The 18,837-nt window shown below is 35.8% G+C and overlaps 1 protein-coding gene across 7 annotated transcripts in view; it reads right to left on the reverse strand.

Annotated features, from left to right (window-relative positions):
• Positions 1 to 18,837, reverse strand: part of EML4 (EMAP like 4) — a 159,625-nt gene that overhangs the window by 63,739 nt on the left and 77,049 nt on the right. For 5 of the 7 annotated variants that reach the window (XM_036873505.1, XM_036873501.1, XM_036873503.1 and 2 more), the window contains exons 3-7: positions 6,956 to 7,085; positions 3,800 to 3,973; positions 1,797 to 1,925; positions 1,300 to 1,325; positions 1,067 to 1,099 (exon numbers count right to left, since the gene is read on the reverse strand). In XM_036873505.1, the coding sequence (XP_036729400.1) occupies positions 1,067 to 1,099; positions 1,300 to 1,325; positions 1,797 to 1,925; positions 3,800 to 3,973; positions 6,956 to 7,085 (492 nt within the window). The remainder of the gene's footprint in view (positions 1 to 1,066; positions 1,100 to 1,299; positions 1,326 to 1,796; positions 1,926 to 3,799; positions 3,974 to 6,955; positions 7,086 to 18,837) is intronic. The other 2 variants (XM_036873504.1, XM_036873502.1) reach the window with 1 other exon arrangement.

The raw sequence follows: 18,837 nt of genomic DNA on the forward strand, positions 1-18,837 counted from the left end.
CCAGAGATGTTGCCATTTTGCCTGGGTCACAAGGTTGTTATACAGTAGAGCCAAACACTAAACAGAGACTCTCCATTCACTGCTCTTGCCACTATATATCACTATCTCTCTCTTTTTAAAATGTTCTGACACATAATAAGAATTGTCTTTGTAAATAAAATTTCATTTGTCTTTAAGGTATTTCAACTATTACTTAATCTATACTTAACTATAAATTATAAAAGAGGGAGTAAGACCTAACTGAAGGAGAACAGCAGCAATAATCAGCTTTATTTAGAATTTCTACGTAAAAACAAATGATCCAAAGAAGATTGCAAATACTTTTCTTATCAGAATCAAAAGTGAAAATCTACAGAAATCAAGTTAAATCTCTAACAAAAATTTTAACCACATATATCGTTAATATAATAAATAACCCAGAAAATAAAGATAACTATGACACATAGAAATGAGCTGTAAAAAGCATGCACGGGAAGGACATGCTTTTATTTAGAACAGCATGCTTCAATTAAATTTGCAGGCAATTGAAGGAGAATGTAAAACTGATGTATAAATCTTACCTACTTTGCAATTAAATTAAATACACATTTACAGAAAGTCTCCTCTCCCTTTTTGGGTCAGAACAAGCCAACAACAGCAAGTAGCCAGAAATTACAATTAATATAAAAGAAAAATTTAAGAGGAAATGGATTTGCTAGACTTATTATATTTTAAGTCTTAGCTTCAAGAAATGAGTGATTATTTGCAATGAAGTTGGCAAGACAGGAAATTGAGTTAAAATTTATCAATCTTTTAAATGGCTTTTCTAAGTACAACTTTTACTTTTTTAAAAAAGAGGGAAATTCCCCTTGGTATTATACCTCTTTGTAATGATATCTTTATTCCTACTGTTGACCTTGAATCTTCAGAGCTCAGAGAAATAGAAAAGTGGTTGGATTCACTAGTTCAAATTACTATATTTCCTTTATTAAGAGGAAAGTCGGGTAGTATAAATAATGAAAAGCCAAATAAGAGATCCAGGAAGAAATTAACTAAGAAGGCGACCAACTGTGTAGCTTATTCTTACCTTGGCTGTTTTTTTCACGGGTTGACATTTTTGCTGGTTGAGACAAAAATGACATATCTTACAATAAAAATTAGATCTTTTCTTAAATGACTATAACAACACACTTCTTTTTTATCACTGTGAGCTAATAAATAAAGTACACTGAATTAAAGTAAGTCAATGTTCTTATCAAAAGAAAAAATTTAACTGATGTAGAAAAGATAAACATTTTTTAGAAAGGATTTTTAACTTACCTTGGTTGATGATGACATCTTTATGCCTACAAAAGGAATTCAAAGACATTTATTTTATAATTTTATTTGGCTGACCGTTATAATCACCTGAAGAAATTGCAAAAGATTCAATGTCTAGGCTACACCCCAGATAAATCTCCAGACGTGAAATTCAGGCATCAGTATTTTTTAAAGTTTCTCACTGGTCTAAACTACTAATATACTGTTTCATAAAAGAAGGAATATTCCATTAGGATCACTTAAACAATAAAAGCATAGAAAGAATTTATGAAAAATACTCAAATTTTACGAGATTATTGAAATTTATTATGAGTTCAAAAGCATTAACAGGAAGACAGCCTTATTTAAAGACACAAAAGGAAAAATGCACTTAGAAGAAAAAAAGATATAAATACAGATTTTTAGAAATGACTCAAATGTGGCATATAATTGTACATGCAAACGTGATAGTCAAATAATTAATAATTTTCAGATATAACTTAAAGTATAATACTTACTTGTCTGCATTTTTTATAACTTTTGATATTAATTTTGATGTTGAAACTGCCCTCAGTAATTTATTACGGGTATCGTCTGAATTTTCCCATGAATTATGTGACTTTTCAGCTGTTGGTGGTCGTTTTATGCTGGAAGAAACATATTAGTTTCTTAGAAAAAAATTCTATGAGTAGCAATTGACAGTTTGACTAGAACATAAAAGCAGTAATTAACATTTTCTTAAAGCTAATCCAGAAAAGAGAAGGAAGGATTAGTTGAAAGGTTCTGTGCCTGGATGAGTCAAGGAGTTAAACAAGGCAATTACCAAGTCTGTTTTTTAATTTTCACTATTATTCAGAAGATTCACTAGAACAAATATTACTTGATTAAAAAAAAAAACAAACCCATTTGCTTAAATCTGAATAATTACTATCTCTCAGAATTTATGAAATTGTGTGAATTTGTGAAAAAACCTATACTTATTCAAAATCATTACAAGGCTGCTATTTTCATTTTTTATGTCCTCATGTAATTAAATTATACATGGTACAAATGACAATTTCTAAATAATTGTGGGACTAAAAGTAAAACTCTTGTTTATATCTTTTAGAGTCAATTTTATCCATGAAGTAAAAACAATTTAACACAAGAATGTTATATTATCAAAACTGCTTCCACATATTCATAACTGAAATTTTTTAACTTATAAACGATTTTTTGGCTGCACTGCTAACTGTCCTACAACTCATCCAGCCTTCAATACTTCTTGTAATAGTATATCCAAAGAGCAATTCAGAATGGCAAGCACATTTCCAAGAGACCTTAAGAAGCTGAAAAAAAGATCTGGGACAAAGAAGATGCCAAGTCAAATCAGAACCTTAAAGAGATTGATTATAAAAAAAGCCACCTTTAACCACATACAATCCAAAGTTGCAAAACATTAATAAGCTATATCCAAGAAAAACTCCACATCAGACCAGGCAAAAGAATTACAAACCATTTAGATAGCATAAGAATCTGCATGAGACACACAAAGCATTTTTAAAATGTTAAACATGCATCAATCAAGTGAAGGGTGTTGTGTTTTCCCAAATTTCCATTAGAGATTTGAGGCAAAATATTAAGCTAATCAAATAAAAATATATTATAAATCTTTTAGGAATGGATGTCATTTATTTTTATTAAAATCCTAGCCAGTTCTGGGAATGGTTTAATATTTTCCTAAGATTTCCAAGAGGAAGTATGATGATAAAATACATCTATACCTAATCATAAAGCCTGAATCAACATCCCTAAAGCAGGCAAATTTCATTAAGTTGGTCTAAATATTTAATTACAAGGCAGCTGTAGTGTTGAACTCCCAGCATGCAGGTTTAGATCCCCAATTTAGGCTCACACACATTGTTAGAATGTTTCTCCCTTCTCCCCTTCTCATAACTTTAAAATATTAATTATTATAGACACAGAGAGAAGCCCTCAAGCAAGCCTTTAGCATAGAAAAGATTAGGTGAAATGAATTCAATTCTCTACTCAAGCAAGAACTTATCCTCCCAAAACCCAAAACTGAAACTGAGATGCAGTCACAATGAAGAGCCATTTGTTGAGAAGGGCCCTTGCAAGTTGAAGGTTGTAATGATGCCAAAATATGGTGAGGATAACAACATATGGCAATTTTCTATCCATGGCTATAAATTTATGCACAGTTATATATAAATTTTAAAATATTCTATAATTTTACTATAAAAATGTTGTTTTGGTTTTAGAGTAGGTTACTTTTGCCTTCCTTTCATCAAAAATTGTTTATAACTTAATTTTTTTCCTCCAGTTTTAACTGATAAATTTGACCTCAAATTTTCATTCCCCAATGTGTTAACATACAGATTATAGCAACAAAGAAGTGGGGGAAAAAAAGCCACCAGGCTTTTCTCTTGGAATCCATGGATAGCCATTTTTTTTCTCAAGTCACAGAATTTAGGTATCGTTACAACCATTCCCTAGCTCTGTACTTGGGGTCAGTTAAAACCTTTTGGTGGGAGTAGAATTCTTGCTTTCTTGAGTTTGTCTGTGTATTTGGAGAGGCTGTGAAGAGGGCTGGGGAGAAGGTGATGCTCGAATTTGTGGACTTTGATCATTAGAGTGAGAGTCCTCTTTTTTTTCTCTCTGTCCTTGTGGTTTTTCTTTCTTTTTTTCTGTACCACTGTAAAATAAAGTATAACATGGAACAACACATATTTAAACAAATAAAAAAGATATATCAAACGATGGAAAAAGTTACTATTATATAATTCAAAATCATAAATCATACAGCTAATACAATTTATACTGCTTTCATTCAATAATAAAAATATTTCTTTAAAAAAAAATCTTCAGTAAAGATTAAAATCTTCAGCAAAGAACTTATTATAATTCTAAGGCAACATATCCTAGGAAGATTGCCCCTTTGGACCAAATTGGCCTCTAATGCATTTTGCCATCTTGGCAAATTTGGAAGGACAGTAGAAGCTCTCTTAACTGACTTCAATTTACCCAAATCAGAGCATTAGTGACACTTTACCTCTGTAAAGCATACTGATGCCCAAGGAACACTAAATGTTCATGTTTTGTAGGTTATTCTTTAACTCCTGTTTCTTCTGTATACTTCTGCTTCCGCCAGTTGAGTTTCACACTTACCAAGAGTCAACTATGTTTTCTCCCCCGAACCTGTTTATGCCAGTTGTACTTGTTATTTTAACGATTAAGTTAATAAAATACAAAGAAAATTGACAAAATGTACATAGGAAAGAGAATGATAATTTCTATGTAAACTAAGCTGAATGCTTTGGAAAGACTCCATAAAAATGAGTTACTAAAAAAACTGCTGTTAAATTGTGTAGGTGACACAATTATAAAAGATTATGAAAAAAAATCATAGAAAGAGATGGGTTCTAATTCATATTGTTTTGCAAGTTGTAAATTTCTTACTCTGTCTTAAAGAATGAAACTAAAAATTATAAAAAATGATTTATGGGTGTATTTTATGCAAGATAGTCAACAAGCAATCTAATCAGAGATGCATACTTAGAAAGAAAGAAGGGGGAGACTCAGCCTTTCATTAAAAAATTGACAAATGAACATATGTGAACATATTTTAAGTTAAAATATTTAAGATATATATGTATAAATTCTTATGATTCCACACTTTGACTCTTGATTAATGAAGCATCTCCTATTCCTGATCACACTGGATAAGAATCCTTATATTGCACAAACACTTATGACAGTATTACAAAGCAGATGGAATCAACGATTCCAGGGTTGAAAAGGTATAAAACTATCAAATATCTACACTTCTTTTTTTTTTTTTTTTTAATTTGGTTGTGCCGGGTCTTAGTTGCGGCTGACAGGCTCCTTAGTTGCGGCTCGTGGGCTCCTTAGTTGTGGCATGCGAACCCTTAGTTGTGGCATGAGAACCCTTAGTTGCGCCATGCATGTGGGATCTAGTTCCCTGACCAGGGAACTGCACTGGGAATGCAGAGTCTTAACCACTGCGCCACCAGGGAAGTCCCTACACTTCTTAACCAAAGGACATTTTTTAATTTGACCATAAGCTACAAAGAAGTATGTTTAAGAACATTCTAAAGAAATATAAGTAGTACATACAATTTAATCACATGATAATAGTGAATAATGTTAAAATACAATTTTGACAGTAACATTTCTTAATCTGATTCATTCTGATACCTTCTGACTTCAGACTGACTTTCGACTGTCTTGTTCATATTCAGTTTTTTAATTATGTGCTGAGAAATACAATTCTACCTGAAAAATATCAGATTAACTTTGCAACTTAAAACTCAGTTAGAAATTACTTCTTTCTTGTTGGTCTTCAAACTATCCTGAATGCATAGTATTAGGCCAGTAGTCTTATGTGGGCCCAGTAGATTTCTCTTCTGGGTTATTTAGAAGCAAAACACAAAGCCCCTGCATCATAAATTAACAAACTTATCTGGTTTTAGATTGTTGAGTCACTACTGTACATAATACTGATCACTGTACATAATACTGACCACTGCACGTAACTGCAGCTATGTAAGAAAAATGGGCTGAATCCAAACAATTACTGGACACAAGGAAGTTTATTATTAAAAATTGTATTAAAAATTTCTACTACATATTAGTTTTTCCATAATTTGTCCTTTTCTCCTGAAACTGCAGCAAAGGTAATAAATTTTGGCATGCTTTGGAGGAGAAAGTCTAGATTTTGTAACAACAATGACTTTAATGACTGAATTCTAGAAGGGGATTTTTAAGAGGCCTAAATATCTTGTCATTTCTTCACCATTCCTGTAGTCAAATGTCTGGTTAACATTTGTAAATACACACTGTTAAATAATTCAGTCACTGGCATTAGTTTATTGAGGCAACCATTTTCCATCAGCACATTTTAAATACTATTCTATTACTGAAAGTTTTTCTCCAATCATTCTTTGAAGAAAACAGCTATAAGATTATGTGGCTGATCTCTTATGGTCTCTCCAAACTCTATATGGAATAATTTGCTGGGTATTACACAAAAGCAGAAAAATCCAGTAAGCAATTTTATTGGAATACATTGAATTAACTAATTGATGAAAAGAACACAGAGAACGTAGTCCACTGAAACTTTTATATTACAATAGTTCCACTGCCCTCCTGCCCACCACCCCTAACATACACACACAAACACACAACACAGTAATATAACATTTTGAATTAAGCCTCAATTTTATAGTCATGATTAAAAAATAAAAGTTATAGCATTTAACCTCCCACTAATATACATATATACTGAAGATTCTACTCCTTTAAAAATGCTATATCAAATGTATCACTTGCCATGGAAAATTCACTTATATAATTACATTAAATATAGTGATATTTATCGCATCAACAAATGCCTATTAAAAAGAAACAAAACCAAACCAGGAAATGAAACTGCTTGCTGTCTTTAGTAAGAACCAAAAGCTTCCTCACACTACTCCATAGGTGTGATGAATGTAAACTCAGCAAGTACAGGCTGGATATCTCTGCATTCAGAGACAAAGAATTCAAAGGACATGCTCACCTGAATTCCATACAGCTCTATTTCACATTCGTTTCAAAAGTAGACTGAGTTATCACATTCAATTTTGCAATGTTAGCTTTTTTTACAAATGCATACCTTTTAGCAGCAGATGAAAGAGTTTCTTTTCTTGCGATTGAAACAGAGCTGGTGTGACTTGGTTTTCTACTTGCACCACTCCCATTGGTTATACAGGACATGGAAATAGCTTCTCGAATGCCTGGCTGGCCTAGATATGGTTAAGAAAAAACTTTAAAAATCAAACTTCAAAATATTCCTCAAAGATTGGAGCTTAAAAAATTAAGTCCATTAGTGGTTAAGTCCATTAAGTCCGCTAGTAAGCAGACTGTCCCCCCCATATGCAGCATACAATATTATTATTTTTCAATAAGTGTTTATTGAGTATATAGATAAGAAAGGAATGAGCTCATTAAGATAAACATTTGTAAACTGAGACAATTCTATGTGGTATATATAAAGTTATAGGAAAAAGTAAATAAAAAGACAATGAAATACTTATTTCCTCTATAGAATAATGAACTTTGCTGACTTGTACACCCAACTTTAATTAGCTACATCTCCAGTATGGTCTATAGTTCAAAAGGAAATGAATAAGATCTGGAGGTCTCAGAGGAATCCATCATGCAGCATACAATATTACTGTCTGAAGATTTAATCTCATCAAAATAGATCTATAGAAAAGCCATGCTAAATTAAATTGCTAAATAGCAACTAGAGTCATTCTCTAGCTAAACGGTTTGCTATTCAAACATAGCAGCTTTAAAGTGCATGATTCAAAGCTATGCCTCAAGTAAACCACAACTCCCCACATATCAACAATTTTCAGAAATAGCTCAGGTTCTGTTTAAATTTAATTAGAAATCCTAGAAATCATAAATGTTGAATCTTAGAATATTGTTCCATATAAATAAAGCATAATTATATAAAATAACCTGTTATCTTAATTTATACAGTAGAAAGTTTGGAACATTTATTCCAGTACTCCAATAATCCATGTGACGGATATGCTGCTATGGTCAGGAAGACTCACAGTCACAAGATAAAACAGCCACATCTACTAAGGGGCAAGTTTATCTAAAAATTTGGGAATAAAGAATAATTTTGAATTTTTGGACTCAGTTTTCTCACATGCACACAAGAAAACCTAACTTTTACATCTGGCTTTCATGTTTCTTTGTTTGCTTTACTTCATAAAAGTACAGAAAGCAAAAACATTTATGTATAGAGCCTAAAATGTTTTGCACCCTAGAATGTTACATATATGATAGTATAGCACTGCATTTCTGACAATAATATGCTGTTGGGAGCCACTTATATCATAATCATCTAAAGTGCTTCTTTAATATTGAGATTCCTAGACCCTTCCTCAGACAGAATGAATCAGAAGAGAGGAAGGAAGAGACCTACTATATTTATTTTTCAAACTTCCTAGGAAATTTTTCACAAACAATAAGGTACAATAACCCCTAAATTAGGCTAATATCACTGGTCATCAGATGTAGTGCTAGTCTGCCAAATAGGTGACTTCTTGTTATATTGACTCTTTTTACTCTGGTAAAATACTCATAAAATTTACCATTTTTTTTTTTTAATTATTAGCACCTTTAATTATTATTTATTTATTTAGGCTGTGTTGGGTCTTCGTTTCTGTGCGAGGGCTTTCTCTAGTTGCGGCAAGCGGGGGCCACTCTTCATCGCGGTGCGCGGGCCTCTCACTATCGCGGCCTCTCTTGTTGCGGAGCACAGGCTCCAGACGCGCAGGCTCAGTAGTTGTGGCGCACGGGCCCAGTTGCTCCGCGGCATGTGGGATCTTCCCAGACCAGGGCTCGAACCCGTGTCCCCTGCATTGGCAGGCAGATTCTCAACCACTGCGCCACCAGGAAAGCCCTACCATTTTAACCATTTAAAAATGTGCAACTACGTGGCATTTAGTATATTCACAACGTTAGGCAACCACCACCACTGCCCAGGTCTTTATTGCTAGCTTTGGCTTTTTTTTTTTTTTTCCTATTTCCTTAAGATTAAATTTATGTTATTGATTTGAGATCTTTCTTCTTTTTTAATGCAGGCATTTACAGCTATACATTTTCCTCTGAGCACTGCTTTTGCTTTATCAACAGCTGATTTCTGAAATATAATTTTTAAAACATTTTGTTACACAAAAAACCCATTAGCCACTATATTAAAAACATATATAATCTAAAGCCCACTGCCCATGCTCTCTTCCAATGTTCCAAACTTCATCTCAAAAAAAGAGACCAATTATACCCATTAGGATGGCTATTATGAAAACAAACATATAGCACAGGGAGCTCAGCTCGGTGCTCTGTGAGGACCCAGATGGGTGGGATGTGTCGAGGGGGTGGGAGGGAGGTCCGAGAGGCGATATATGTATATATATAGCTGATTCACTTCGTTGTACAGCAGAAACTAACACAACATTGTAAAGCAACTATACGCCAATAAAAAAACAAACAAAAATAACAAGTGTTAGCAAGGATGTGAAGAAATTGGAATCCTTGTGTATTCCTGGTAGGAATGTAAAATGGTACACGTGGTGTAGAAAACAGTATTCGCTGTTTCTCAAAAAATTAAACATGGAAGTACCATTTGATCTGGCAATTCCAATTCTAGGTATATACAACCCAAAAAATTGAAAGCAGGGAGTCAAGCAGATATCTGTATACTCATATTCATAGCAGCATTATTCACGATAGCCAAAAGGTGGAAACCACCCAAATGTCCATTGACAAACGAATGGTACATATATACAATGGAATATTACTCAGCTTAAAAAAGGAATGAAATTGTGAAACATGCTACAACACGGACGAACCTTGAAGACATTATTCTTAGTGAAATAAGCCAGATGAGAAGAAAAGGGCAAATATTAAATGATTTCAATTATTTAAGGTACCTAGAGTAGTCAAATTCATACAAACAGAAAACAGAATGGCAGTTGCTAGGGGCAGGGGTCAGGGGGGTGGGGCAAGGGAGAGGATTGGATGGATACACACTTTCAGTTTGGAAACATGAAAGAGTTCTAGAGATGGATGGTGGCGATGGTTGCACAACAATGCGAATGTGTTTAATGCCACTGAGCTGTACACCTAAAAATGGTTAAAGGGGTAAATTTTATGTTCTGTATGTTTTACCACTATAAAAAATGTTAAAAAAAATCAACATATCACCAATGTTTCTAAGTCCTACAGTTTACTGTTGAAGTCTTCAAAGGCTTTCAAGGTATCCTGTGAAACTACCATTCATCTTCACAGGATTAGATGGCAGTGTTATGCCTCACAGTTCTGATCAGTCTCAGGAGGCCCTCTATTCTCTATTCTAGGCTCATCCTAAATACTTACTCAAAAAAAGACAAGGGCTTCCTTGGTGGCGCAGTGGTTGAGAATCTGCCTGCCAATGCAGGGGACATGGGTTCGAGCCCTGGTCTGGGAAGATCCCACATGCCGTGGAGCAACTGGGCCCGTGCGCCACAACTACTGAGCCTGCGCGTCTGGAGCCTGTGCTCCGCAACAAGAGAGGCCGCGACAGTGAGAGGCCCGCGCACCGCGATGAAGAGTGGCCCCCGCTTGCCGCAACTAGAGAAAGCCCTCGCACAGAAACGAAGACCAACACAGCCATAAATAAAAAATAAATTTAAAGAAAAAAAAAAAATCTCCCCAACTACTTTGTTATAAACCAGAAACTAACACACCATTGTAAAGCAATTATACTCCAATAAAAACGTTAAAAATAAATAAATAAAATAAAATAAAATCTCCCCAACCTAAAAAAAAAAGAGACAAGATATCTTTTGATGTCTTGGCCATTTCAAGGCCTATATATAATGGCTTCCTTTTTATTATTCAATATAAAGGTTTCCAACTACTGAGCCAGTTACAAAATTTACTCTATAGAGTAGTAACAATTAAAAAAATTGAAATGTTTGTGCAATTATCTAGTTATTTTATTATCTTTATTATGTAAAATAAATGGAAAAATAGAAAAATGAAGATGCTGATGTGAATAAAAAGGTAGGTCTCAAAACATAATATATGATTGAAAATTATCAAGTACTATATGTTGAAAACGACAAACCTTTAGCCAAAACTGAATTCTCATTGAATTTGGTTGACTGTATAGACACTTGTGAAAGAAAACAAAATTAAAAACAACACTGAAGGGGCTTCCCTGGTGGCGCAGTGGTTGAGAATCTGCCTGCCAATGCAGGGGACGCGGGTTCGGGCCCTGGTCTGGGAAGATCCCACATGCCGCGGAGCAACTAGGCCGTGAGCCACAATTACTGAGCCTGCGCGTCTGAAGCCTGTGCACGGCAACGAGAGGGGCCGCGATAGTGAGAGGCCCGCACACCGCGATGAAGAGTGGCCCCCGCTTGCCACAACTAGAGAAAGCCCTCGCACAGAAACGAAGACCCAACAAAGCCATACATACATACATACATACATACACAAATAAAAAGAATGTAAGCAGACAAGAATAGCATTAAAAAAAAAATTAAAAAAAAAAAAAACAACACTGAAGAAATTCTGGAGCTACACCACAGACAGAAGTACAAATAATTTTATTATATTTTATTTTCTTTATCAGAACCCCCCCGAACATACACACATGATGTAAGCCTTTCAGGAATGAATTATGCTTTGATGTTCTCTTTCTGAAGAACTGGAGTGTAGCAGTGAGATAGGCTGTGGATCAACAGTTACTTCTGAATTTTCTGTTTTAAATTATTTTAGATCCTCTCTTATAAACAAATATGTAAATAGAGAAAAGTTACTTCATGTTCTTTTACTTCAAGGAGAAAGAAGAGCTTATATTTCATACACACCAAGCTAGCAATTGTCTCCAACAGAAAAACAAACACATTCTCCCAGTTAGTATAAATGGGATACTCTCTTCAGTTTCTAAATATTCTGATTATGGTCACAATTTGCATGAGGAGTAATAAGTCCTCTGTAACTCATTTAGAATTTAATAACCTGTAGGTATTCTATCCGCTAAACACCAGCAAGATTATTGGCATTGTTCAACATATATATACATAATTCTGTATATATGTATAATTTATAAATACATACAGTTGTCCCTCGGCATCCATGGGGGATTGGTTCCAGGACACCCCCCTCCCACATGGATACCAAAATCCACAGATGCTCAAGTCGTGGGCCAACTATACTATGCCACTTTATATCAGGGACTTGAGCATCCTAGGATTTTGAGCATCCGCCCTCAGGGGTCCTGGAACCAATCCCCTGTGGACACTAATGGTGACTGTACACTCAAAATAACTCCTCGATTCTGTATTCCCCCTAATCACCCCACCCCTGACATATGCACCCACCCACCCCCATTCCAAGTCTAATACAGTATTTGGAAAAGAGTCAGTGGTCTACACTTTCCTATCTGTACCTCAACCTTCTGCAATCTGGTTATCATCTAACCACTTCACAGAAACTTTTCTTGCCAAGATCATCAATGACTTTTTTCCCACTAAATTCAATGGGTATTTTTCAGTCCTTATCTTGCTCAACTTCTCTTCAGCATCTAATATTGCTGACTATTCAGGCAAGGACAGAATTTAGGTAAGGACAATGTCCTTAGTTTCTAGGACACTGCCCTTGCCTGAATTTCTTCTTAGCTCTGACCATTTCTTCTCTCATTTGCTGGATATTCCTTTCTTGCTCAGATTTCATATCTTGACTCTTCAGTTATCTTGTTACCATCATACCCTTCTCATAATTGTTTATATCTAACTGCTACTGAACATCTCCCCATCAATGTATGTGTCCCTTCTCCCACCAAACAAAACAAAAACTGGTACTCTGTGATATACTTTATTCATGGTGAAAGATGTTACCACCCATTCACTGTACGAACCAGAAAACGAGAAATCAAGTTTGATTCCTCCATTTCCTTACTGCCAACATTCAGTGGGTGACTAAGTGCTCTGTTGCATCTGTAACTCTTTAAAAAAATATTCCCCCCAGTTCTGTTGAGATAAAACCGACATACAGGGGCTTCCCTTGTGGCCCAGTGGTTAGGAATCTGCCTGCCAATGCAGGGGATGCGGGTTCAAGCCTTGGTCTGGGAAGATCCCACATGCTGTGGAGCAACTGGGCCCGTGCACCACGACTACTGAGCCCGCGTGCCTAGAGCCCATGCTCCGCAGCACGAGAAGCCACTGCGATGAGAAGCCCGTGCACCGCACCAAAGATCCAATGCAGCCAAAAATAAATAAATAAAATAAATAAATTTAAAAATAAAGAAAAGGCACAGGTAATCCCACAGTACAAATAGGTTGAGGTTTAAATAAAAAAGAAAAAAAAGAAAAAAAGAAAAAAAAAAACCGACATAAAGTTGCACATACATAAAGTGTACAATTTACTAAGTTTTGACATACATATATGCCTGTGAAACAATCACCACAATCAGGATAGTGAACATGGCCATAAGTCTCTAAAGTTTCCTTGAGCCCCTCTGTAATCCATCTCTCCCTCCCTCACTCTTGTCCCCAGGCAACCACTGATCTACTTCCTATCACTATAGTTTGCATTTTCTAAAATTTTATATAAATGGAATAATACAGTATATATAGAGATAGATACATTTGCCTTTATTTGTTTATTTATAGCTGTGTTGGGTCTTGGTGGCTGCATGCAGGCTTTCTCTAGTCCCAGCAAGCGGGGGCTACACTTTATTGTGGTGCACGGGCTTCTCATTGCGGTGGCTTCAGTAGCTGTGGCGCATGGGCTTAGCTGCTCCACCTCACGTGGGATCTTCCCGGACCAGGGATCGAACCTGTGTCCCCTGCATTGGCAGGCGGATTCTTAACCACTGTGCTACCAGGGAAGTCCCCAATTTGCATTTTCTTAATTCTAAAGGTGTTAAATATCTTTTAATGTACTTATTTGACTTCCACAAATATATTTTTTGGTGAATTGTCTATTCAAATCTTTTGCCTTTTTTAAAATGGGTTGTCTTCTTCTTTTTTATTTTTAAAATTTTTTAGCTGCACTGCATGGCTTGCGGGATCTTAGTTCCCCGACCAGGGATTGAACCCGGGCCTCTGCAGTGAAAGCACTGAGTCCCAACCTCTGGACCACCAGGGAATTCCCAAATGGGTTGTCTTCTTAATAACTGACTTTTAAGATTTTTTAATATATTCTAGTTAAACTCCTTTGACAAATATATGTTTGGCAAATACTGTCTACCATTATATAGCTAGCCCTTTTATTTTCAAGATAATCTTTGGAAGAATAGATTTTAAGATTTTGATCAAGTTTAGTTAATTGATTTTTCTCTTATTATTTGTTATTTGTTTGTGTCCTATTTAAGACATCTTTGCCAAACGCAAGGACACTAAGATTTTCTCCTATATGTATTTTCTTACAGAATTTTTAATGCTTTTTTAAAAATAAATTTATTTATTTATTTTGGCTGCGTTGGGTCTTCGTTGCTGCGCGCGTGCTTTCTCTAGCTGCGACGAGCGGGGGCTACTCTTTGTTGCGGTGCGCGGGCTTCTCAATGTGGTGGCTTCTCTTGTTGCGGAGCACAGGCTCTAGGCATGCGGGCTTCAATAGTTGTGGCACGCAGGCTCAGTAGTTGTGGCTCACGGGCTCTAGAGCGCAGGCTCAGTAGTTGTGGTGCAGGGGCTTAGTTGCTCCGCGGCATGCAGGATCTTCCCGGACCAGGGATCAAACCCATGTCCCCTGCATTGGCAGATGGATTCTTAACCACTGTGCCACCAGGGAAGTGCAATTTTTAATGGTTTTAGTCCTCACATTGAGGTCTACGATCCATTTTGACTTAACCGTTTATAATTATCTGTAATCTACCTGGAAACCTTACCTGTTTTGTGATCCTTGCATATATCCCCATGCTTAGCACTGTGCTTGAATCCTAGAAAGCACTTCATCAATATCTAAATGACTAAATGAATGCATCTTTGCCACTACTGCCTCAAATTTCTCTTCCAGATTATGTTCAGTTTCTCTATTCTCCCTTCTAGCAGTACTATTACCTTGCTCTTAATGCATTCTGTACACCGTGCCAGAATATCTTTCTAAAACAAGCTGTATTATCTTTGAATTAATATGCCATCAATTGTAATATGTACCATTATCACGAACAGCACTAGAAAGAAGTGTCACTTATGAGAACTGTAAGACACAATCAACAGTAAGATGCACTGTAATTCCAGAGATGTTAAAATGCAAGAAATACAGCCATCTTAGAATTAATGGATTAGTGTAACTCTACCTGTCATTCTTCAATTTAAAATCCTTTAATGGATCTCCAGTCCCCTCAGGATAAAAACTAAATTCCTTAGCAAGGCATAAGAAAACCTTTCACTATGGGCCCTCTCCACCAGTTGAGGCTCATTGTTTGACACTCCCAACCTCACACCTCATGCTTCAGTTTATTCTGAACTCCTAAACTAAGTACTTTTACTCCCCTGCGCTCTGCACCTGGATGGTCCTTCTCTCTGGTATAAGCTAGTCACCCCTGCTTGCCTAAATTAACATATATTCATCATCCATCTACCCATCAAATATTTACTCAGGGCCTATTATTATCCTAGCCTTTTGTTTTCAAGAGAATATAAGGGAACCAGGGCATCAAGGAATTAAAATCTTGCAAGAGAATCACACTAGCAATGAAAACATGTGGTAAGTACAATAACAAAGTGACCACAAAAGTACAAAGACACATAATTCTGTAAGGATGATTAGAGACACAGAGCTCAAGAAAGGCTTCCTAGAAAAAAATGCAGAACAAAGTCTTAAGGAATAAGTAAGAGATAGCCAGGTAAAAGGGAGGTGATGAAATACTGGGATCTTATTCCAGTGTGTGTAAAGGAACAGAAAGAAGGTAACAGCAAAGTGGGGTATGTAAGTGTGTATGGCATGGGGGCGGGGTAGACAAAAAGCTCTTTATGTGGTGAGAACGTAGAACAAGAAAGGGCAGAGTCCAGATGGTAGAGGAAAGTCCAGATGGTAGAGGTAAGCAGGAGTTAGATCATGGAGATTTTATCTATAGGAAATAGAGACCACCAAAGGGTTTTAAGCTGAAAAAAAGACTTCAGTTTACATTTAGAGAAATCCTAGTGGCTATGTGAAGAGCAGATTTCAGGGCAGTGGTCTAAGCATAGCACGATGGGGACCTGAAACAAGAGCTAGGTAGCACAAATGAAAGTAGGGGGCAGTTTTAAGAAATATTTAGGTCTTAAAAGATGATTTCAGTTTGGGGAAATTTTACATTTATGAATTCTGAGGGACATACAAGCAGTACAATCTAATAAGTAGAAAGATAATTCTTAAGTGCTCAAGTCTAGAAAATAGATTAACAATTTGGGAACTGCCACCAATAAGTGGATGTTAAGACCACGAAGGAAGATGAACGCTGATTTCATCTCCTGCAAGGAACCTTCAACTCCAGTTTCAGTTAGGAGCTCCCACAACACCCTAAATTTACTTTTTTAATACCAATTATTATATAGTTTTATAATTACTGACTTAGCTGTCTTCTCACTTTACCTAAGGCCCTGTGGAGGCAAAAGTCAGTATCTTTTATTTCTTTAATCTCCAGCACCTAAAACAGTGCCTAGTGCACGAAAAGATGAAGGAAAGAGACAACTGTCAATACAGTAAGTGGTGTGAAGTAATATTAATTATCAAGCACTTGCTGAGTGCTAAGCATTGTTATCCTAAGTACTTTATAATTAAGTCCTTTAATCTTCACTATAATCCTGAAAGGGATTTACTATTATCATTCCAGTTTTGCTGATGAAAAAAACTGAAGCCTAGAGAGATTATTAACATGCTCAAGGTTATACTGTAATAGGTAGTGAAATCAAGATTTGAGTCCAGGAAGAAGGAATGGTAAGTAAGTGGAAAGAAATAATTCTGCCTTGTGGAGAGTGACATTTTGAGCTTTGCCGGGATAACAGATAGGAATTCACCAGATGGAGTAGGAGGAAAGCAAATTCTAAGCAGAGAACAGTACTAATCATCAAGGTCCCCAGATATTTACATAAATAGCAAGAAAAGACCAAAATAAGATTTTCATGGTCATTTTCCATCCTACAGTTTAATTTCAGATAACTCTCAGTACTGGGAATCCTTAGTATTTGGATAAAAGAGTGAATGATCTCCCAAGGTAGAGGCAATGAGTTAAGTAAAGCAGGTGCAGAAAACAAAAAGGAACGTGGGTGAATGATTGTTTGTCACCTGAGAAGTCTAAAGTATATTCTTTGAAATTTAGAATATTAGGAACCTAACTGGAAGAAAGGAGCATAAAAATGATTATTGCAGTACACAAATTTATAACTAGAATGCATCATTAGCTATATACATCACATGTATGTATGTTTGTACATATACATCCCTCTCCCCCAAGCCTTGGACATTATAAAGTCTGAGCCACAATGCTCTCAAAGATTAGCCTGCAAGACTGGAAGTAACAGTGACCTCTAGTAACCAAAGGTACAAAAGTAGTTCAACTTCTGAGCAGCAACCCAACTGAAATAAGAGAAATTTAGGCTAAAAGTCTATAAACCAGGAAGGTACTAATTTAGTTTTAATCACAGTTTCAGTTTTAACCATCATAATGCCAGGGTTGAAGGCTAATGATAAATTTTATACTTTATCTTACTTTATCATGACATAAGAATACTAATCATTATTGTTTATATTCCTTGATGATAGACCTAAGCAGATGAACTTTCTGATACCTTAGCCTGACAGTTCCTAAAGGCTAATGAATTTCACTGAACTCTAGAGTCACATAGTAAAGTTACCACTAGGGACTGTTGCATATGTTGCAAATCTGAAATCCATCTTGCTACCCTCATCTGTAATATCCTCTTATTTCTGCATCTATCCCAATCCCTCCATCCAAAGAGCAATTTTTAAAATAACTTCCTACTTCTATAACTTTCTTTTTCCCACATTTAACAAACATTTATTGAGTCATTCTAAGGCTAGTTATGTAAGAAACTGTCCCTGCCTCCAAATAGTTTATAATCCAGCGGGAGCAACAAATATATATACCAAAAGAAACATATAATAAAATTTTAAAACAATTCTAACAAGAGACAAAAAATAGATCATTTTCAGGAATTAATTTGAGGCCGTAAAGAATGGGAAAATTTTTTATCAGGAGAAGGGTAAAGATGGTCTATGAAGGAAGAACTTTAGTTAACACTCAAAATCTTTTTTCTCAGATTCCCTATCATATGCCCCAGAGCTCCAACTGCATACCTCTTCCACTCTCTTCACATTTTCAAGCTCCGTGCCACCTTTTGCAATCTGTCAATTACTTTGCTTCATTCTTTGAAAAGATTGAGGACTACATGCACTTCATCAAATTTTATCTTTTCCATTTAGAGTTTTATGTGTACTTTTCTCCATTCCTCTTGTTTCACAGGAAGGTGTACTTTAGTCCTCTTGACTCATTTTTTTAAAGTATATTTTGAGAAGAAATGACCAAAGAGCATTTGACTCTCATAGAGGAATGGAGCTCTGTACATGGTAATTGCTGCCTGGTCTGAGGCAATATCCACCCATTTACTGTCATATACAAAGAGCAGCTTAGAAGTCTTTGATCTGCTGTCAAAATAATAATACATTCTCCCACCCCCTACCATAGTATGAATCATTTAAGCCTAAGGGCCCCACCAAGGAAATTCACACCTTCCAACCTGATTAATGTAATTTACTTATTAACAACATTTACAGCAAACTCATGACAATCCCTGTCTTCTCCCAAATGTTATTTGGAGTAAGAGCCAAATGATACAGATCTGTGCCTATACACTGTCCCATAGTCTACATAATTAGGAATGTTTTTTTTGGGAGAACTGACATCCTCTAAATTTCAATTTTGCCTCTGGGCTCTCTCATTTCTCAAGTAGCAGTCATAGTGCTTGGTATTTCTGGTTTACC

The sequence above is a fragment of the Balaenoptera musculus genome, chromosome 13, assembly GCF_009873245.2.
Source record: "Balaenoptera musculus isolate JJ_BM4_2016_0621 chromosome 13, mBalMus1.pri.v3, whole genome shotgun sequence".
Lineage (NCBI taxonomy): Eukaryota > Metazoa > Chordata > Mammalia > Artiodactyla > Balaenopteridae > Balaenoptera > Balaenoptera musculus.